The following is a 23408-nucleotide window of genomic DNA, read 5'->3' on the forward strand; positions in this document are numbered from 1 at the left end:
TCATGTGAAGCTGAGCTGTTGACAAGCTTGAGAACCATGGATCTAGACTTCTAATCTAGAGCACTGCTCCTCTGCATGTTTCAGGGTTTTTTTTCCTTATTTTTAATTGAAGGATAATTACAATATCGTGTTGGTTTCTGCCGTACATCATGGATAAGCCATAGATATACATATGTCCCCTCCCTCTAAAGCCTCCCTCCCAGCTCCCAACCCACCCAACCCCTCTAGGTTGTCACGGAACCTGGTTTGGGTTCCCTGAGTCATATAGCACATTCCCACTGGCTCTCTATTTTGCACGCGTTAGTGCGTGTGTTTCTGCGCTGCTCTCTCCATGCATCCTACCCTCCCCCCCACCCCCTCGTTTTCCGTGCGTCTGTCCCCTGTCTGTGTCTTCACTGCTGCACTGCAATAGGCTCATGAGTACCATCTTTTGAGATTTCATCTGTACGCATGAATATGTGATATTTGTTTTCCGCTTTCTGACTTACTTCCCTCTGTATAATAGGCTTTAGGTTCATCTACCTCATTAACACTGACTCAAATGAGTTCCTTTTTTATGGCCGAGTAATATTCCTCTGTATATATGTACCATGGCCTCTTTATCTGTTCATGTGTTGATGGATATCTAGGTTGCTTCCATGTCCTAGCTATTTTAAATAGTGCTCCAATGAACATTGGGGTACATGTGTTTTTTCCAATTATGGTTGACTTTCTTTGGTTTTGCTGCATTGTGATGTTATGATTTCTCAGCTCCTAGCAGTGTGTCAGCTGCCTTCTAGATAGAGTAGATACATGTATTTTGAGATTTGGAGGTTGTTTTCAAAATGAGTGTCCATTGTATAAATGCAGAGATGTGCCCGTGTACGTGTGTGTGTATAGACCCTTGAAGGACTGAACGCTACCCTTTGGCTGAGTCAACCTCACAGTAGAGACAGTAGCCAGGGTCTCTGCAACACTGGGCAGCTCGTCCTCTGGTCTCACTCTCCTTGTGGTCCTGCAATTCACCTCACCTTTGAGTCTCTCTTGCGTGTGCATGTTCAGGAGTTCAGTGGTGTCCGACTCTTTGTGATCCCATGGACTGTAGCCCACCAGGCTGCTTTGTCCATGAGATTTTCCTGGCAATAATACTGGAGTGGGTTGCCATTTCCTTCTCCAGGAGATCCTCCTGACCCAGGGATCAAACCTGTGTCTCTTGTGGCTCCTGCATTAGCAGGCAGATTCTTTACCACTGAACCATTTGGGAACCTCACCACTGTAAAAACTCTTTTCTTATTTGCCACGGTTTCCTCTGGACTGTCATTTTCTTCTTATTCCCCCTCCACCTAAAGAACTTTGCTTTACCTAACAGATAGACCCTTCTGACATTTAATTTGAAATTGTTTGACTTTTGCTGCCTTCTAATCCCCCTTGGTTTAGTGATTATTTAAACTGCTTAATGAAGCTGGGCTGACGGATCCCACTTCTTCAATCTGTGCTGCTGGATAACACATAAGGTCTGTCTGAAATTTCCTCTCGTATTGGATTTGGGGCTGCAAAATACATCAGTTTCTTACTTTAGTGATTCAGTAGACACTTGAGAATTCCAGAATCGTCTTTTCACATATTGTAAGAGAGAAAAGTATTCCTACAGGGGAGATTTCCCCTTTCAGACCTGCTCTCTTAATTTCACTGGTCAGGGGTAAAGCCTTGCTCTTTCTGCAGAGGGGTGCCGAGCATCTGGAGAGATGGAGACATGGGCTCATCCAGCAGAGTTAAAGACTCTCTGGTCCAGTAACCTCCCACCCATTGCCCATCTCCCCTCTCTGCTGGGGATCACTGGGCCTAATTCCAGAGGCCTCCTGCTTAAATACAAGCTTGGTGGTGCTCTGACCCCTTATTTAACCTGAGTCCCTCCCCCACTCCCAGATTCACGTCACTGGTATCCAAGAGTCCCCAGGAAATAATTTTAGTCTCATTGTCATCACTGACTGCAAAGATCCTTCCTGTAATTAATTGCACTGAACCAATTGCTTCTTCACCAAAGACAGCTACTGAAATTCCTCGTGAAAGTTCAACTCTTTTGAAGATAATTTCAGGTAGACATAAGCATATTCCTTAAATCAGCTTTTATCTCCTTAGAGTAGAATTATTTTTTCAGTTGTTAATATTAAAAAAACACATCTGTTGTGTTGACAATTTGTTGTTTCCCTGAGTGCGTCTTTGGCTCTGAGGAAAGGCTGGGCTCCCCTCTCCTCCAAGTCCCCTGCATCTATCATCTCTCCCCTTCTGCCACAGCAAGACCACTGCTGGGATGTGAGCTTCTGAATGTCCAAGAAGTTATCAAACTCAATTTTCCCCACATACTCAGGGAAAATTGTGAGGATGGGTGACAAGAAGGAAGAGGATAAAAGCAACTCAAACCCAGGACCACAAATTGTGGGCCATCCATGACATGGTGTTGGAGAAGTGCACCCCTCACACTGGGCCATGTGCTCACAGTCTGTGATGAAGCCTGCACTCAATGGCCCACCCGGAGGCTCGTGCAGGGTCTACAACACTCACACACCCGTGAAAATAGGAACACCATGCAATACACGGAATCTTTTATCTATTTGATACAAAAAATCGGAGCTGAAAGTTAGTATCTTTTTACTTGGGGACTTTCCCGGTGGTCCAGCGGCTCAGACTCAAAGCTCCCAGTGCGGGGGCCGGATTCAATCCATGGTCAGGGAACCAGATCTCACATGCTGCCAACTGAAGATCGCGAATACTGCACCTAAGACTTGGCATAGCCAAATACATACATACATACATGGAAATCTTTTTACCTGAACAGGTAGTGGGTGATGTCTTACTCATTTCAAGCTTCCCCTGCTCTTGTACCTAGTAAGCACCTTGTTCTTTTGTTTTTAACATTAAAAAATATTGTTTAATGAAAACTGCAGTTACACTTGTAACATTTTAGGCCCATGGACAGCTATTTTTTTGAGGTGGATAACAGTAAGAGGTGACACTGCATATTTGAAAAAGGTGGGTTTAGTGTTATACCAACTGTACCACCGTGACCAACAAAACCAACAGCACTTAATGTTTTATGCGTGGGCCACATGGGAGGTACGATGGAAAATTTTTTACATCTGTTAGTTTACCAGCTGTCACAACAATTCAGTGAGGTAAATGCCATTATTGTTGCCATTTTACAGATGAGAAAACTGAGATCCGGAGTAAGCTGCTCACGTTATTCAAGACGAGGCTGTGAGCTTTGTCAAAAGGTGTTCTAATTTCTAAAATAGGGATATTCATAACTTTTAGGAGACTCATATGAAAACACAGGCGGTAAGAGTGTTAAAAAGCACTGCAAAAAACATTTTATTCATTCAGCTGTGCCAGGGCTTAGTTGCAGCACTTGGGACCTTCCATCCTCGCTGTGGCAGGTGGACTCTTTAGCTGTGACATGTGGGGCCCTGACCGGGGACCGAACCCAGGCTCCCTACACTGGGGGCCTGGAGTCCCAGCCACTGGGTCACCAGGAAAGTCTCCCCTAAAGAGCACGTTCTGATTTTTTTTTTTTTTTTTTTCTGTCTTGGGAATTTACAAACAAGGCAGCCTGCCAAGTTTAGAGGGAAGTATTTCTTGGTCACCACATTATAAGATTATACAGGAGATTCTATCAGCTCATCTCCCTGTTACACATTTGACGGCACCTTATATCTTAGGCATGGATGACAGACAAGCCTTATGCAGTGTTTAAGGGAATAGGGTGGGTCCCCTAAAGAGAGAAAACTGGGCCGACTCTCCCTCAAGTGCGCCGCAGCTGCAGCCGCTTCTGAAGCTGACCAGGTACAGGCGTGCAGGGGCAAAAGGGTTTGGAGATGTAGGTTTTCATGTTATTCAGGTATGGTGTTGCCCTTAGACCTCAAGATGACTGCTAGCAAAAGACAGCTTGTCATTCACGGTTGCCAGGCTTCCCCCCGTGGCTCAGGGGCAAAGAATCCGCCTGCAGTGTAGGAGACACAGGAGATGTGTGTTTGATCCTTGGGTCGGGAAGATCCCCTGGAGGAGGACATGGCAACCCACTCCAATTCTTGCCTGGGGAATCCCATGGACAGAGGAGCCTAGTGGGCTGCAGTCCATAGCATCGCAAAGAGTCAGACACGACTGAAGCAACTTAGCATGCATGTTGCTAAGAGCAGGCAGACGTATCGGGTCAGGACCACATGGGTGATAGAAGGAGAGGGAAGAAAGCAGGGGCTAGAGCCTTTATCGTGATTCCCATGGGAAGAATGAGCAGGATATGCAGACTTGAAATCGGCTAGTTTGCATAATATCATCAGGCTCAAGGTGTAGCTGTGGCCCCGAGTTATCTGGTACCTGGCCCAGGGGGGATTAGTGCAGGAAATATTGACCTAGAGGGTAAAATCCCTGCAAGAGCCTGATAAAGAAGGTGGTGGGGTGTGGGCTTGTGTTGCTTGGTTTGCACATGAAAGGCACACTTACAGGGGAGTTGCTGCTGCTATCTCCAAGATTAGATAGCCCTTCTGTCCCTCCTGGGTATGCAAGGGCCCAAGATAACAAAGCATCATAAAATACAGAAAATGAAAACCATGGTTGGTACATAGAGATTCTGTGTTCTAATCCAGGGAGACTCCTTTCTTCTTTGCTCTAAGAGAATCAAGGGGTATATGGAGTCCAGTAGTGAGAACAGATCGAGCACGGTAATCATGAGAGATGTGTGCTGGGACAGAGCTGGGCTCAGCATGATGTGGAAGCACCAGGGACTGGCGGGTCACGGAAAACTCTCTAGAGGAGGTGATGCTTAAACTGAATATGGGAAGACTCACAGAAGCTGTGAAGATGAAGAAGAAGAAAGGCATTCCAAGCAGAGACAGACACATCTGAGAAGCTGGAGGCCTGAAACAGGGAAACGACAGGATGTAGTTGGATATGGCTGGAGACCGGAGGACATGGGACTGAGAAGGGGAGGGCTGACAACAGAGTCTGTCGGTGGGGGATGAGGCGCGACACGGTGATTCTGTAGGTTAAACTAAGGAGTTAAAGTTTACTGTGAAAGCCACGGGAAACCACTAAAGGACTGGAAAGGGGACATGAACAGACTTGCCTCCTGGACAAACTCATGGGGTGGCAGGGAGTGCGTGTGTGTTGTGGGGCTCTATGCAAACCAACACAGGAGACTGCAACAGTTATCCACACAAAAAATCAGGAGAACCTGAATTTTAGGGCTAGAGGAGAAAGGGAACAGGCACAACAGATACGAAGGTAACCTGAATTTGGTCAAATTAAAATCCCAAGTGAAATTTAAATGACAATAAAGACGTGTTTACTGACCATGAACTGAAACTTGGGACATTGTTTATTCCTCAAATTAAACCTGATTGTTTCTCTCTGCCATACAGATTTTTAGGTGAGAGAGGACTTCATCTGTATCTGCAATGGAACAAAATCTTATTGGGTTAAGATTCAAGCACACACCTAGAAATGAACATGTATCATGCATAAACAACAGGATACTTGGCAACATCTAGAGAACTAATGGAGTATTTAGAATTCACCTGGGTATCTGGTGTTGGCGCAAAAACGTGAAAAAAAGAATCATTCAACTGAAGTTTCTGGGAGACTTGGGTTCCAATCCCGTCTTCACCACCTATGTGATTTGGGGCATGTTGTTTACCTCTTATGAACATGAATTTCATCATCTGTGGAAATGAAGGTTTTGGATTAGGGCAACTCTAAGGTCCTATGGTTTTTCCAGTAGTCATGTATGGATGTGAGAGTTGGACTGTGAAGAAAGCTGAGCACCGAAGAATTGATGCTTTTGAACTGTGGTGTTGGAGAAGACTCTTTAGAGTCCCTTGGACTGCAAGGAGATCCAACCAGTCCATTCTGAAGGAGATCAGTCCTGGGTGTTCTTTGGAAGGAGTGATGCTAAAGCTGAAACTCCAGTACTTTGGCCACCTCATGCGAAGAGGTGACTCATTGGAAAAGACTCTGATGCTGGGAGGGATTGGGGGCAGGAGGAGAAGGGGACGACAGAGGATGAGATGGCTGGATGGCATCACCGACTCGATGAACGTGGATTTGAGTGAACTCCGGGAGTTGGTGATGGACAGGGAGGCCTGGCATGCTGCAATTCATGGGGTTGCAAAGAGTCAGACACAACTGAGCGAATGAACTGAACTAAACTGAAGGTCTTTTCTATTCTAAAGCCTATGGTTAGATACAGCTTTTGACTCTTCAAAAACCTCTGCAATCCATCCAAGTGATTTTAATTCTGTTTATTTGGGCAATTAGGGTAATACTCTAGCAATCATGATTAAATTTCAATTTTGCACTATGTAATGTGACCTTAGGTATACAGCTTACTAATTCTGGTAATTTTGGATAAAAGATTAATCCTTTTAGTTCTTTACAGTAGAACTTACTCTAAATGTAGTTAGCTATTCGCTCAACCTCTGAATTAATTTTGCCGTACTTAATATAAATCTCCACAAATCAGCCTTTCTTTTCCCTTTATACAATTAACTGTGTTCTGAGGAGTTCCTACTGCTAAGGCAAAGGGGGCTTCAAATTACTATGTAATAGTTATTTGGGACCAGACTGTATCCATCTGACACTTCTCACTGTTACAAGACCCTGGGGCAGTGGACATTATGCTCAAGGTCAGCAGCTTCAGGGTGGAAGGTGGATCCTGTCAGTTAATCATGTTGCTAAAACTTGAGATCTTCAAATGAGATTGGCTTACACCCTGGGAGAATCTGGTTCAACTGGGATTTCCTTTTGTTACTCGAGCTTGAAGACTCAATGAAAAAAAGATCTTGAACTTCCTCCTGGACTCCACTGCACAGAGCCCCAGAGAACAACAGCTGCTGGGGTATGGGGGCTTCAGTGAGTTCAGGTCTCCCACCAAAGCGACAGTAATGTGGCTTCCTCAATTTAAAATCAAAGACCCCAATTTTGGTGTGCTTAGGGTTGATAACTTTAATCCCTGTGATTCTTCTTTCTAAACTTCCCTTCATCTTGTAGATTGCAGTCCTGGCAGGGGACAGTGTCTGCATTAAGGGAGACGTGTCCGTCAGTCCTCCTCTGATACTGTCTGATACAGAGGGATGGAGAAGCATCAAGAGAAACCCAAGGGAAGGGTACCATCCGAGGCTGAATGTCTGTTTAGGGCTTGCCGTCTCTCTCTGTTCTGTCTGGGTAGTTTCTTCGAGTGGCCGATTTCCCCACTTATTTTTCCATCTCACTTGCTATTTTTTTTTGGTTTTACTCTATTGGGCAGTTAACACCGCTAATTATAGAGTACATCTATGGTGAAATGCAGGCAGGTCTAAGGGTCCCTTCAGGACAGGAAATAAGAAGAGAAAATAAAGAGGGAGATTTCTTCTTTCAGTCTTTACTAGAAGACTCCAAACTCATCCTGTAGAGTCATTCAACACTCACAGGGAAATAATGCTTATTGTGAAAACCTTAATTAATACACATTAAGGAATGTAGCTCCTTCCATGGAAATTTTTATTTGGTTTTTATAGCTAAATAATCTTTTATGTATGTAAAGAGTGAAAGGCTATTTTCATGCTGATAGATTTAAAGACCAGTGGATTATGTAACAGAGTTCCTTCAAGTAAGTGCCTCACAAGAAAATTTATAACCGAAATCCTTTAAGCGCCATGTGGTGTTTTGTGTGTCGAACCCAATAAACTCATTAAAATAACACTGGGTAAACCCAAACGTAACACAATGAAAGTTCTAACACAGCCCACATTAACCAGCCGACTTTAAAATAATATCTTTGTTATGTGCTAAGGTTAAAAATTCAGCAAATTCTTTATATTTTTTCCACTTGAGATCATGTGTGGTTTTGTACTTTCCTGAGAAGTACACTTTTGTGGCTTTTTTGATCAAAGGAAGGTTATTTTTGCAGAGACATCTTTTGTAGAGGTCCCTGTTCTACTTAATCAAGGTTTCAAAAAAAAAAAAAAAAAAGGAGCACAAGAATATTTACTAGTTTTTTTTTTTTTTAGTGAAACAAAAATTCTTAGATTCTCTTCTTAATGTGGACTTTGGAAAGGAAAGCATGCATGTAAGATTAGTCATCATTTGGTGTGTATGTGTGAGAGAGAGAGACAGACAGAGAGAGGACAGAAGAGGAGGTGGAGGAGAAAATAAAGGAATTTGGCTGCAAAATTGAGTAACAGTTTGAAACACTTGGCTTCCAGTAGTGAAAGATGAGCAACACTGGGGAAAAGGCTGGACTAACAAGGGACCACTTGAGGAAAGCTTAATCCCAGCTGGCAGGCTGATGAGCAAGGTCAGCTCGGTGCACGCGTTCTCAGCTGGAGCTGGGCTCCCAGTGCCAGGACAATTGTCTTCTGCATTTCAGCTTCTGAAGCGAACTGAAGGTGCCTTCACAGGCAGCTCCTCGTCTCTCCCCTGAAAAGGGCTGGCCCTCCACTGCCAGGCCATGTCAGTGTGTATCATTTCCACCCATTCCACCGAGCAAGTGGCACAAAGGAAACTGTTTCTTACTGGAGTGTTGCTGTGTGTGTGTGTGTGTGTGTGTGTGTGTGTGTGTGTAACATGCATGTGAGATGGCTTTCTTTCTCCTTGACCATTACAGTCTCTGTTAGAAGGTGAAGCCAAACTCCTGTAGTAAAGAAGGACAAAATGAACATGGAAAAATGTGCATATGTTAAAAATGAGACACTTGACAATTAGGGATTGCTGAATAAATTTTTACATATACATTCTTTTTCATATTCTTTTCCATTATGGTTTATTACAAGATACTGAATATAGCTCCCATTCTATTCAGTAGGATCTTGTTGCTTACCTATCTTATATATAGTAGTTTGTATCTGCTATAATTTTAAAATTATTATTGTTCATAGAAAACTGAAGTCAAGCATACTATTGTAAGAGTTTTTAGAGATTGCATCTCAAAGTAACCTAAATTTTCTAAACATCAGTTCTTAGTTGAGGAGATGTTCTTTATGCTGAATATGCTTTATAATTAATTGGTCAACTATTGGTTTTTCATGTCGACTTTGTAATATAATAAATGATTAACACATAGGTTTATAGCAGCAAATGAATGGAAGGACTGAAGAAACTAAATGGATAGTTCAGTTCTTCTTTGTTTGAAGGAAGGGACTTTTCTCTGTCTTATCCAGATTTTTAATTTACACAGAAGTCTGTCTCACTGGCTTAATTGTTAAACCATGCAGAGTTTACATAGTGATTGGTAAGTAGATAAAACCTTGAAATAATTCTCTATTCTGAACCAAATAAATGATGTGTCAATTCATCTTATCTTACCAGTTTTGAAGGTAAACACAAACTTAAATAAAATTGGCCTATTAAGAAAGTTCATGTCTCTTTTTAAAAAACTAATTTTGATTGGAGTACAGTTGCTTTGCAATATTGTGTTAGTTCCTACCGTACAGCAAAGTGAATCAGCTCTATGGATACACTGCTCTCACATCTCTCGGAATTGAGATATAGTTTCAAAGAAGTTAGCTACTTTATTTGATGCACAGATCTGGTCATAGAAAAAAAGAGTTTCATTTTCAACTTGGAAGTTATTAGTCAGTTGATCACTCTTTATAATACTTGGGCACCACCACCATTTATCTTTGACTTGGAGATCAGAGAAATAGGTTCTGTGGATATAGGAAAAGGTAGCTACTAAACTTAATATATTGGCCCTAAGCTATATAATATTATTCTCATCTTATCAAAAACCAAAGACTACATTTCCTAGGATTCCTTGAAGAAATATTTCTCATATGGGGGCTTCATAAGTTATGTTCCTAAGAAGAAAAATGTGCCAAAGCATTTCAGCACTAATTACAATTACTGTGAGGCATAACTACACATTAGAAGGCTGGTTCCCTTGTTTTCTGATAAAAGACAATTTCAAAGAGGCCCTAAAACATTTTGAGCCTTGGAAACAGTCTTGCAATAAGCTAACAGGCCACTCGAGACAGGTATGAGAATAGTATCCGTGTCAGAAGGTTGTTGAGGGGCATGGGATTGAGTAAAGTAGCCCCATAATGCCAGGCACTCAGAAAGAATAATATAAATGTCAGCTGTTATAATTATTGTTATTACAATAATAAAGTAATTTAGACATGTAAATTCTGGTCTGTCTGTTAAACAACTCGTAGCATCATTTAAGATAAGTACAATTTAACTATATTTCCAATGGGGCTGAGCTGTAATTGTGGGATACTAGCAGATTTGTGTTTTTCTGTTACTTGCAGACAAGTAATTATCATCTTTCTCTGAGCCCTTTTAGCCATTAGGATTTCAGCAGCTGGTTCAGCCAATTCTATTCAATTCAACATTACAAGTATTTACTGAGCATCCCTTAATTGCCAGGTACTGGTCTGAGCACTTGGGAAATAAAGTGAAAAATTTCCTAGCCTGGAGGAGCTCACAGTCTAGGGAGGAAGATAAACCCTGAAGTTAAGAGAGCCCATCATTACCTCCTGAAGAATTAATCCATCCAATTTTAAGGAAGATGGTTTCATGGACAATGGATGGTTCTTTTGCATATGTTCAAAGTAAATTCCAGCTTCCCTGACCCATATTAAACATTGAGATTTAAATATTGAATAGATAAAACCTTGAAATAATTCTCCATTCTGAATCAAATAATGTGTCAGTTCATCTTATCAAATAAATGATGTGTCAATTCACCTTAAATATTGAGAACGAGGATATGAGAAAGGACTCCTGCTTCCAAAGCATCTTAAAAATATTTAGTTAACCCAGGGTGTGCTTAATGGATGCTAGATAGACTTACTATGGCTTAGACTTACTATAGACTTATGGCTTATGACTTACTATAGACTTACATATCATGATTGGATACAAATATTGAATCATTATGTTGTACACTTGACACTAATGTTATAGATCAATTATATCTCAATTAAAATTAAAGGTTTTTTAATTAAAAGAATTAACCTTCTAATTCGAACACCCTGTTAACCATCTTTTACTATTACTACTAGATAACATTCCATTTTTTTGAAATCAAATGATTAACATTCTTCTACCTACTACTTTCAAATAAGACATTTCCACTGGACTCAGTGCAAAAAAAAAAAAAAAATTAACTTGAAGAAGTGGGAAAAAATGCCAGAGATTTCAAGAATGAACCTGCTTCCTACTATGTCATTTATGGAGAAACAAAATAATTTTGCATTATGAAGACATTTATGAAACATTCCACCGTATAGCCTACGCAGTGTCTCCTTTTCTCATAGCTAAGGAATTCCATGGGTGAAACTGAACATGTAGTTGGTATCTATGACGACTGAATAAAACTGTGGATTGAAGCTGATAGAATCTGGGAATCAAAGAGTTGTAGTAGGTTGGAATTCATGGGTAATTTAACAAATGAAATCCTAAGATACATAAAAAATAGCAATAGGACTAAATTATCAGCTTGTTATTTTTGATAAGTAATCTATCAGCAGTGACTCTAATGCCAGTCTGATTCATCTTTCTACTACAAAATGAGACTGTATAAAGTGAAACATTGCAACAGGAGTGAGGACGTTGAATCTCAGAGGAAGGAATTTGCCTTCTCATGAAGAATTCAATTTACCAGAAATACCCATTTGTGGGGGTGTTCACAAGGAAATGTTCCATTTAGCATTATTCTAAATTTATATAAATAAGTGAATAAAACCAAAAGAATTACTTGACAAAATTGCTCAATGCAGTGCTCACTACTGTTTTTCATTTCTAACTTACGGTATATGATTTGGTTTAATGGGAAACATACTTAAATTTATAGCTAAAACTACTTCCATGTATAAATTCAATAGAAGAAATATAAAAATGTTTTATTAAAGTAAGTAGATATTAGGTGCCAGTTGTAAAACTGTAAATATTCTGCAATGTCTTTAATTTTATGACCTAATTGTTTACTTGGATATTATGTCTATACCTTTGACAGTTACATGCTTTGGAAATTAAAAACTATCAAACAGTTCAAAACTTGACTTTGAGAAATTACAGACTAGTTTTGTGTTTCTAAGCTTTTTCAAGCACATCCAAGTAGGAACGGTTTCATTATTAAAATATGCTGCTCCTGCTCAGTTGCTTTAGTCGTGTCCGACTCTGTGGGACCCCATGGACTGCAGCCTACCAGGCTTCTCCGTCCATGGGATTCTCCAGGCAAGAACACTGGAGTGGGTTGCCATTTCCTTCTCCATATTAAAATATACATTAAAAAAAAATAAAATAAAATATACATTTATTTAATTACAAAGGTTAGTTTTTGATTCCAGTTTTCTATTAATAACTCATTTGTGATGGCCACTTCTGTTGCTGATCAGAATTCCACCTTTACTTTGAAGAAAACATGTAAAGAGAGAAAAGATTGAAGATCCGATAGAAGATTATGCTAATTATATGTAAAAATTTATTATTGTTACACAAACTTTGTCATGTATGTGTTGAACACAGTAAAATATTTTTTGTAAATCTATACCATTAAGATTGCTTGAATTAGAAACACTATCTCAAAAAAAAAAAAAAAATTCACTCAGACTAACTCAGTCAATTAGTTTCAATAATTATCCCCCATAACAAAAACACTACTAGGAAAACCCAGACATCCTTGAGAAAAAGAAAGAATATTAAAATGCAGAAAAGTAACTGATATCATTATATTTTAAATGAATTTTGCAAGTAGGTTTTAGAGCACACTATAGTTTGCAACTGACCTAAATTTTAAGACTGTTGTAACAATTAAGGCTTTTGCAACCATCTCTAAAGTACAAAAATTTCCTTCATTTAAAATAGTTTTCTTTGCTTGAAGGGAAGTAGAAACATATTAAACAATTTTCACGGAAGATTCTGAAAAGGTTCTTTAAATTTAAAGTGTATCTTAAATGCTTTCAATACATGTATGACACTAGGGCCGTCGCTAATTAGTTATAACCGAGGTTTTTGATTGTTTTTTATTAAACCTAGTTTTATCAATTGTGTAAAATTAAATTTTGTTAGAAAGTTACATATAGAAAAGTAACCAAATTGATAAAATTAAAAAAAAAATTCTTTCTTCTGATAACTTTGTTTCATGTGACATGTATTTGCCTGTGGCTGAAATGTTCATGTTTTTAAGCAATTGCAGGAAAAAACTGAGTTTTCATTTAAAAATAAAATGACTGTTCTAGATGAATAAAGAAAAGTATATTTACTATATTAGGAAGTTCATTAGGATTTAGTTTTCTATTTGGATACTACACTAACTGGATGAAAGATACATCAAAGCAGCACACAGAGCTTACTTCTAAGACCCTATTAGCACAAATGTCCAATTTGATGCATTAAAACAACTCATCTATAAGATTAGATGCTAGAACTACTTCATTTCTGACAGATCACTACTGGTAGGTTGAGATGTATTAAACACTGGAAACAGTTATTGTCTGTTTTTATGTCTTAATCTTGGTGTGTTCCTTATTTTCTGCTGGGTGAACATAATTAGTGGGAGAGAGAATAAGAGAGAGAGGTTAAGGTTGAAAATTACCAGTGCTTCTACCACGCATGTTCAGTGGTCCAATTACAGATCCACTGGAGAACGCAGTTCAGTAAGAAAAGAGAGTTAATATTAATGTTTGGACTGGCTTAACGTTTAGCTTTTCTGGGGAAGAAAGATTATAAAACTGTATAAAAATAACTCTAACCTCCTATAAAGAGGTTTAGGAAACTTTCCTTACCTACAGGTTGGACTAGCCAGTTATCAGATTGTGGCAAATCTATTTGCCAAATGTGTACAGCTGCAACTTGCTGTTTGAAGAAAATGGAATGCTTGTTCTCTTCTAGGGAGGGGAGGAAGATTAAGAGATAACATTTTGACTCAAAGAAATGGTGATAACTTAGTACAAACAATAAGAGACAGAAGTATGGCCTCTCATTCACGTTAGTCTTTGCACACAGTAACTTTCTCATCAAAGCTTCATTACCACTGGGCCCCCCGTGGAGCCGGGCTACAACTTCATGTTCCTTTTCAAGAGCAAAAAGAAGTTATCTCCTAAAATAATATAACCAGTAAAATACAAGCTTATTTATTCAGATATGAATAAATAAAGATTTCTCTTTGGGTGTGAGTGCACAAGCAAAGGAGAAATGGTTACTTAATGCTAGGTGTAACCAAGAGAGGGCACCGTCTGCCCTTCATGTCAGCAGAGTTCCTGAGGTTGTCAAAACAAACCCCTCAAACCCCAAACCCCTCAAGCCACTAAGGCAGAGCATCCAGTGGCCTCTGGCATTTTGTCTTAGATAAGGAGACCAGATTCTAAAATTGCTCATTATGGACAACATCAGTCTGGTTATTTACTTCAGGGTTGATTTCTACATTTAGCCCTCACATTCCCTGAAAAGTTAACCATTAGATACAAGTATTTGGCATTCACTGTGACACTTTTCACAGACACGCTGGGTTTTAATATTATATAGAACACTGAGAAATTTCACTTTAGGCCAGATACAGGTTGTCATCAAACAGCACAAGAAAAAGCTGACAATTAACTTCCTAATGGTATCTTAACTCTGAGGGATTATCTATAATGATAGCAAGATAGGAAACAGTGGCAGTCAGATCTCCCCAGCACATGGAGGAAGCAGTTAAATGCATTTGAGGTATGTGGGAAATGACTGGAAGCAGTATTCCCTAACCCTAATGCCAGCTTTTAGTAACAGAAGCCCAACAAATGAGTGAGAGGGAAAAAAAAAGTCCTGATATTTATTTTCCCTATGCTTAAGGAGTTTTCTAACAACTGTATGATTTAAATAGTTAAGAGTTTGGGGGGATTGCACACCTCCCTTGTATTTAACCAATTTCTTCAGGGTGACGGGCAAGAGCAGTTCCAGGCTCTTGAATGCAACTGCCAACCACTAACAGAAATGCCCCATGCAGAAGAATACGTGATTCTTGAAACACTAAACTTAGCAGTTAAATCCAGACTGGAGCTAAGTAGTACAGACTACTTTGTAGTACGGAGAGCTGTTTAGGAGGAGGAAATGTGAGTTCTTAAGAGAAGGATCACTTAGGGGAGTGGATTTCCATTGCTGTGGAAATATCACTGCATCATGCAATGAGCGCCTCTGAAGGGAAACCTTGTGGGGAAATAGATTAATTCCATAATCTTTTCAGATAAGGAAAGCAGCCAAAATAGTTTTATGGTAGGTGAGGAGGGGAACTGCCATCTACTAATACTAAAATCTAGCAGGATAATCCCTCCCTTTCAACACAAAATCAAAGCAAGCAAAAAAGAATTTTTTTTTCTTCCTCACTCTGTCTCTAGAAAAAGAATCACTATCTAGTGTAAAGCGTTGTGCAAGCCTCTTCATGTTTCTTCCCTCCAGAAAACAACTAAACAGAGGAAAGACCAAGTTCACAAACATTCCAGTTTGCTCCTGCCAAGGTACATCAGAGAAGCCGAAACTGGGATTGCCAGGGTTTGGGGTGGGTTCACCGGCGTGCCTGGGGTTAAAACCCAGACGTGTAACCTTGCGGTCACGAGTGCCTCTTTTCCCGAGTGGTCCCTTTTCCTTCGGGTCTCTCTGCCTGAAGGCAGCGAGCCTCAGATGGGGAGATGGACAGTTGTCGCCTCGGTTCCCAAGAATCGGGGTCCCCTTGGGTCACCTCATCCACCCAGCCACCTGTTACCCTCCAGGCCTGGATTTTCCGGAGACAAAATTAAGAAACGAGCCGCTGCCTCGTCTCCGCAACTGGGGCTTTGGATCTGTGATGGGGGCGCGGGGGAGGGGAGACGGGGTGGTAGGATCCCCGAGGGATGACAGAGTGCTTCAAGTCTCCACTTGGGTGTGGGCGCCGCTGTTTACCCGCTCCGCCGCCTTAAACCCACTTCCCTTTCTCCCCGGGAGGAGGAGATGGTTAAAGATTACAAAGTGGCCGCGGGCACTTCAAAGGGCGGCTCGGGCAGCCAAAGGTAAAGATAACGTTCTGGCAGCTCTAATCGGGGTTTGTGGTTGCCACATTTTAATCACTTCATTAAAAAAAGGGGGGGGGGGTAGAAAGAACAGAACAGAACTGATAAAGGTTACATCACACGACCGCGCAAGGGATGAAGAATAAGTTCCTTTGGAGCTGGACAACTTGGAGTTCTCCTTTGGGGAAACTTTTTCCAGCCCATCTCTTCGCGGACCGTGACGGGACAAGGAGGCGGAGGTTGGGGCAGGGACCAATTGGGTAGCTTGGGTTCCAGGTTCAGGGGCACAGATGTGCACATTGCAGACAAATGCCTGCACTCGGAGGAATTCGCGCGGCAACCTGCCTAGATCTGGACTGCAAAGCTGCAGCGCACCAGCGCTTTCCCCGGGGTTGCACTTGGAGCCACCGTTTCTCTGCGGGGCCCGGAAAGTGTCGGCGCGCTACCCCAAGACACGTGCGTTTCCCAGGGGCCCAAACACGCCTGACCAAGACGCCCTTGGCAACCTCGTTCGCCCCCTCCAGAGCACGCGGGAGCCGAAGAGCCCCCAAAACGGGTGGAGGGCCCACCTGCCTCCCTCCCTCTGCCCGCTTTCCGAAGCACAGCCGGGGCGCACTTACAGGTAGGAGGTGAAGACACTGAGGTTGGAGGGCAGCTCCGAAAGCCCCAGGTCGGAGCAGTCCACCCTGAGCAGCATCCTGCCGTCCGGCTCGCACTGACAGTGCGCGGGGCACCCCCGCAGCAGCGTGCCGAGCCTGGGCGAGCCGCCCCCCGCCGCCAGCTGCAGCAGGACCGGCAAGGACAGAAGAACGCCGACCGAGGAGGTGTCCATGGTGCCCGGGCAGCGGGACCGCGACGGCGAGAGGGGAGAGTCGGCCGGGCTGCAGACCGTGGCGGGCCAGCAGCAGCTCGGCGGGCTTCTGCGGCTCCGCGGGCGCGGGCAGCGCGGGGCCGCCGAGGAGAAGCGCCGCGGGGCCCGGCCGGGTCCCTGCCGCAGCGCGGGTCCGGGAGCAGCCCTGGCTGCAGCCGCTGCAGGAGCCGTGAGCGCTGCTGTTGCCAGCTGCCTGCTCGGTGCGGAGCAGCATCTCCGCTCGCACGCTCCTGTTTTAAAGCGCTCCAGCCCGAATCGCGCGCCCGGTGACGTCAGCGCAGCCGGGCCGCCCGGCGGCCCCCGCCCGGCCCCGCGGCCCTCCTCCGACCTCCTCCCTCCCTCCCCGGCTCCGCGGCGGGAGGCGGCTGGCGGCGCGAGGTGCAGCAGAGTCCTCAGCGCTCCGGCTCTGCCTCCCCGGCGCGGATCCCGGCGCTCCGCACCGCGTGAGAGGCCGGGGACTCCGCTCCCTCCCGCCCCCGGCCGCCTCCATTCTCTCTCGCGTCCGGGCCGCCCGGAGCCGGGAGCCAAAAGGGACCTGCTTTAGACGGGTATAGACGGACACGCAGGGGCCGAAGGATGCTGCACGCTTCCCCAGCGCCCACTTCCGAGAATGGAGGGGCTACATAGAGTACCTAAGGGGGGAAAAGAAAAAAAAAATCCAATCCAGAAAAAGAGTCACACTTAACGGGGTAAGGAGGCAAGCGTCCTCAGGCAAAAAGATGGGTGACCTTTTTGATCCTTACCTCAAGCCGCCCGATCTGGCTCGCCTTTTGCCCTAAAATCGAAACGCTGGGCTAATCGCTAAATAAATACAGCTCGTGAGCAAGCACTCCAATGTTGTCTAACCCATGGGGTTAGATGTCCAAGTGACTTTTTTAAATAGTGATTTAGGATCCTCTGGAAGTCACCTTTAGTGAAGCAATGCGGGACAGATGTTTGCTTTTTTTCGGCTGCCTTTTCATCCTAGAAGTGTCCCAGGGTTTTCTAAATAAGTGCAGTCCCACCCAGATGTGAGACCCATTATCAGTGCAAATTGCGACCTCTCATATTCTTCAAAAGCGACCTGCAGTGACCCTGCAGGAGCAAGGAGGACAAGGACGAAGGGCTTTCCTGGGAGAAGGCCTGGGTGCAGAGCCCGTCGACGTCTGCAGACCCCAGTGAGTGGCTGAAAAAAGTTACGGCCCAAGCCTGCCCCTTCAACTCACAAAAAAGCACAGTTTTCCCTCTGGGCACAGTGCCTGCTGGTTTCATGAAGGGGGAGAACGCTTATGGCTTTTAAGGCCTCTCAGCCTTCTTCCACTTAGTCCATCCTGCTGAGTTTCCCATATAAACTTCTGAATTTTACAGCTGGAAAGATTTTTGTCGTTGTGTGTACTTACTCTCCTTTGTTTAAGAAGCAAGCCTGGCTGATGTCCTGTGGAACTTTAAAAAAATATATAGATTCCTGGACCTAAAGCAGTATTCTGGAACATGCTCTTTTCTAGCATGAATCCCGTCATTAGCAAGTTCTTGAGTCCTTGGATTGGAAAGAAGGAGAGAGTGGCTAAGCTTTGTATATACCTCATCCTCTTCATTTTGCAAATAAAGATATTGCAGCCCAGAGATTTGGGAACATTTGACAGCGGCTGCTGAAAACTGTGAGTGAATTCTGGTTTCTGGATATCAATGCAGGGCCTGCTTCTTTCTTCGTCCTTCACTTGTCTCTTTGCACATCACGTCCATTACCATATCTCTGCTTATTTTTTTAAATTTTATGTTGGAGTATAGCTGATTAACAACGCTGTGATAGATCTTCTTTATCCAGTCCGCCTTTGCTAAGTCTTTTATTCTTGCTTCTCCTAGCCATTCCTTTCACATTTATAGAACACCTCCTGATTACTCATTTTCTTTCCCTTTAAAAAAACTTAGCCTCAGATTACTTATTTTGTAAGAAAGCAATTCAAGACTTACTCTTTCTGTAAGACCTTCTGTAACCATAGTCTATATTAGTCATCAAGCAACAAATCTTTGTAGAACAGCTACAGTTGTGATACAACAGTGGCCCAGTTACCTCTCTTCCATGGAGCTTGCAGTCTAAGGAAGATCACAGACTCTGCACAGAAATTCTAGGAATCTCATTGAAAGTGTATGTTCTAAATATCAGACAACTGAGCCCTAAAAATTTCTTGAATGCATATGTGTTTTGCTTTCCCAACTTTACTGTGATAGCTTTGGAGACAGGGACTAGGCCACTTGTCTTTATGTGGAGGACTCCTACAATGGACTCACTGTATTGATAGAATCGGTAGAAACTTAACCGATTTTTACTGACTGACGCAGGCATCCAAATATGATCATGTCCACCATCTTACTAAGGGCGTTTGTCAATAGTTTCTATGATTACAGTGTTCCAAAAAGAGTATAGCACTTTGGTCATCGAATGAATCAGGTAGAACTAGATTTGAATCTAGATTCTGACAGTTTTGGTGTATGACTGGAAGCACAGAATGAGCCTGTATAAGTCTCTGTAAAGAAGGATTGTTATTCACCTACATAGTTCTAAACATGGAAATGTCTAAAACTTGGCCTAGAGCAGAGTAAATTTCCCACATGTGTTTGTGCCTTTCCTCTTCTGTTCAGGGATTGAAGCTTGTTAACAAATTTATGTAAAGCAGAGGGATTTCTGACTCAGTTACAAGGGGGAAAGACAGCTACGCTGGATGAAACCAGTGTAATGAACCTTTTTTTCTTTTTTTCCACATGCCCAACATTTCTCCTTTCTTTTTGGTTAATGCATGCACACTTTTCCTTTGGGAAACACTTCCCAAACCTTAGGTGACTCTGGTAGAACTGTCAATCATGTGTCCCAGTTTCCTGCCCCTGGGGTAAGTGTATGACCCCAGCAGAGCAGTCTGAATCCATCTGAGGGCTTGTCACGAATCCTGGGGTGAGAGGCTCTTTTCTGGCTTCATGAGTTCAGGACAAGGAAGCCTGGAGCTCAAGGGAGCCATCATCCTGCCTTGTGGAGAGAGCTCACCACAAAGTAAACATCAGCTTTAGCATGAAGAAAAGCAAAATCCTAAGGTCCTCTTTTAAATGTCTGGTTTTAAAGCTGTTACTACACCATCACCTCCCAATTGGATGAACCAATTTTGTCTTGTTGGTTAAGGTAATGAGTAAGGATTTTTCTGTGATCACTTGCAATCAGAGATGCTTAGTAAAAACATAAAAGTCCAGGAAGCATGAATACTTGAGTGTGACCTGATGAAATTCAAGGTCTTGCAGACCTTAAAACATATGAGTTGAAAATAAGAATAGTTCTTCTAATAGTAATTTTGTTGTCTGAATGCACATGTTAATTACTTTACCTTAGCTAATAAAATGAAAATACAGCAAAACAGATTCCTGTGTACTGCAAATAAAAAAGAAAGTTCAAGTAAGGCCTCTGAGTAGTAGTTTCTAGTAGTGGACAGGAATACTGGAATGGGTTGCCATGCCCTTCTCCAGGGGATATTCCCTACCCAGGGATCAACTTCAAACTTGTGTCTCTTACATCTCCTGCAGTGGCAGGTGGGTTCTTTACTACTAGCGCCACCTGGGAAGCCCCTGTACCCTTTCTCAAATCCCTTGGAAATTCTAAACATACAGAGACTTAAGCTGCATAGAATCTTAGACTTGTTATTGTTTTATTGAGAAAAAAATTCACATATTTTGGTAAAGAAAACAACTATAGTCTTTTTGGACTGTCACTGGAACCAGTTGGAGCAGAGAATGGTGTGTTTTTATGTGAACAGTAGGGACAAGTATATATTCAACTTTTCCCCCTTAATATATATATATATTTCTAGTTTCTCTCACGCATACATACTGGTGATACATCAGAGGAAAAAAACTCCACCCCTTGAATGTAATAATGTTAGTAGGGTGAAGTAGGTCCATTTGGTGTTTTGTCTGGGTGAGCTGTTTGTATCCTTCATGATTTTGGAAGGTGTCTGGCTGTTCATGAGTCGGTGTGTCTGGGAATATCTCAAGCCAGGACTGTAATCCCTTTGTACTTCTTAGACTAAGTTCCTAAAGTCAGTTCTGGTAAAGTGCAGTCTGGTACGTGTTTCTGGGCTTGCTAAACGGATGATTTCCTAATTCTTTAATCTTTGATAAAAGCCCGCAACTAAAAACATTCGTGTACACCACATGAATTACTAATAAGCTTAGTTGAAGCATGCCAGGATAATTTAAGTTAACAGGTAAGTCAATATTTCTTTTACAAGTACAGTGAAATTGTGTTTACACAACTGGTGGGCTATTACGGACTTATTTAACTTGTTTGAAAGAGTATAGAGCCCATTATTTGTCCTGCTCATTTTACATTCATGACATAATCAGGCTTATGCTGAATTTCTTCACTTCCTTTTACCAACAAAGTCTAATTAATTGAGAAAGGAGGGGGATTTAAGAATAAAGATCTATTTTCTTTCAGAATTATTTATTTAGCAAGAAAGCATTCATTCAGCTAATTCATTACTTTAAAGCAGCCTATTATATAATATCATTCGGATCTGTCTTTGATATTATCCAACATAAAGGAAACCTTTAAATATATCCACATGTCCATAACATGCTAAAAGAAAGGACAGTGGTACATGATATTATAATTCTGTAGCTCATTCTGATTTCCTTGTTTTATTTCGAGTGTCACAGTGAGCATAGTCTGCTGGTGGGCCACCTACTTTCTGGGAACTTGTGTCCAAACTCATATGTAAACCAGGAGGAGGTTTTCTTTTCAAACTAAGAATAAGATTAATGAGGAAAAAAGTAATAAAACACCAATTAAATGATTTTCTTGTTTATTCCTATGCTTTTCAAATTCTGCCGAATATCCCCTTAGTATACAGACAGACTCTTCCTTATACCCATTGTGATGACTCTTTTTATGATTTCTTTAGAACTACACTTTTACAATTTTTAACCATCTGTCGTGTCCACATGCTCAGACAGAACCCGCACCTTGCTTCCAAATGATGAGAGCCTGGCAGGTTTCCATTGGCAGAGATGCCTGTCCCAAGGCCTCTTGCTAGAGTATATTCAGATCTCTGGTCTCTCAACTGCAATTCTGAAACCCAGTGAGCTCTGAAAAAGGAAAGGTTTTCCGAAACGAATTTGGTAGCACAGTGTGAATGGAATGGATGAATTTGTTTATATTTTTTTCCCCGTTTCATGTTATTATTTGCTCAGTTTGCTGCAGAAATGTTGATGTGGTTGATTGCAGGCAGCTTCCTCAGACTTGAGTGGGTTTTTATATAATACATGGGGCCATTGTTCTAAATATTTTAGACAATGTATGGGCTATTATTCTTAAGTTTAAAATCACCCCATATTCTGCATTTACCTTGAGATTTTTGGCAAAGGGATTATATACCTATAAATCATCAATAAACTTTGCAATAGTCATCTCATAAATGATTTTTAGAAGAAAGACAGAAAAAAGGAGCATTGGATGAGGCAAAGGTAGGAAGTTCCATTGCAAGTAAAACCCAAAGCCAAGTGGTCAGCTCCGGTGAGTGAGCACCTGTTGCTGGACACGTCCCGCTCTGCAGAGTACAGGGCACAGCTTCCTGTCTCTTCCTCTGGGTACGCATGTATCTGTAGAGTAGCTGGTAGAGACCATTCTATATATTACGAGCTGTCTTTCTCTCAAACACTAGAGAATTAATAATGATTGGGAAACACATTTCGGGAAAGAAAAACCAGAGGTGTTGAACAGATAGTAATAGTAAAAGTAAAAAGGAACTGTTCAGCCCACTTAGAAGAACAAATTTATGGGTTTTATTTCATGGACATGGAGAATTTATAAAGGAAAGCAAACAAATTCAGAGCACGCTATTTCCCCAAATGCTTTATTATGGAGAAGGCAATGGCAACCCACTCCAGTACTCTTGCCTGGAAAATCCCATGGATGGAGGAGCCTGGTAGGCTGCAGTCCATGGGGTTGCTAAGAGTCGGCACGACTGAGTGACTTCACTTTCACTTTTCACTTCCATGCATTGGAGAAGGAAATGGCAACCCACTCCAGTATTCTTGCCTGGAGAATCCCAGGGATGGGGGAGCCTAGTGGGATGCCGTCTATGGGGTCGCACAGAGTCAGACACGACTGAAGCGACTTAGCAGCAGCAGCAGCAATGCATTTTAACTGAGTACATGTAGTAGCATTTCACTGCAGTTACAGTCTCATAAAGCAGGGCAAAATATATTGCACAAACTTTGTGGCTCAAGTCAATGAGTCATAATAAAACATTGCCCAGATTGCTGCAATTAAAATTTACAGAAACTTTTTGTTGACTGTTGTTAGGTTTGTGGATTAATAAAAGAGTCTGTTTATTTTAATTTTTCTTTAACAAGGACTAAGATTTTGATTGTAAGTTTCATTGACTTTTCTCCTTTTGCATAGATTTTAGATTGTACTTGGCAGAAAAAAATCTCATTGCAGCTTTAAAAATATATTAATATACTAAATACATTTTCTAAGAGGTGATCCCTATCCTTTGCTTCCCCTCCCGCACTCTCCTTTGTTCACATTCTTTCTGTTT

At 42.0% G+C, this 23408-nt stretch overlaps 1 protein-coding gene across 1 annotated transcript in view; it reads right to left on the reverse strand.

Annotated features, from left to right (window-relative positions):
• The window catches only part of LGR5 (leucine rich repeat containing G protein-coupled receptor 5), a 128286-nt gene extending 111256 nt beyond the window's left edge, over window positions 1-17030 (reverse strand). The window contains exon 1 of the mRNA XM_005896791.2: window positions 16595-17030. Within this exon, the coding sequence (XP_005896853.1) occupies window positions 16595-16806 (212 nt within the window). The 5' untranslated portion in view covers window positions 16807-17030. The remainder of the gene's footprint in view (window positions 1-16594) is intronic.
• Between the last annotated feature and the right edge of the window lie 6378 nt (window positions 17031-23408).

This window comes from Bos mutus, chromosome 5, assembly GCF_027580195.1.
Source record: "Bos mutus isolate GX-2022 chromosome 5, NWIPB_WYAK_1.1, whole genome shotgun sequence".
Lineage (NCBI taxonomy): Eukaryota > Metazoa > Chordata > Mammalia > Artiodactyla > Bovidae > Bos > Bos mutus.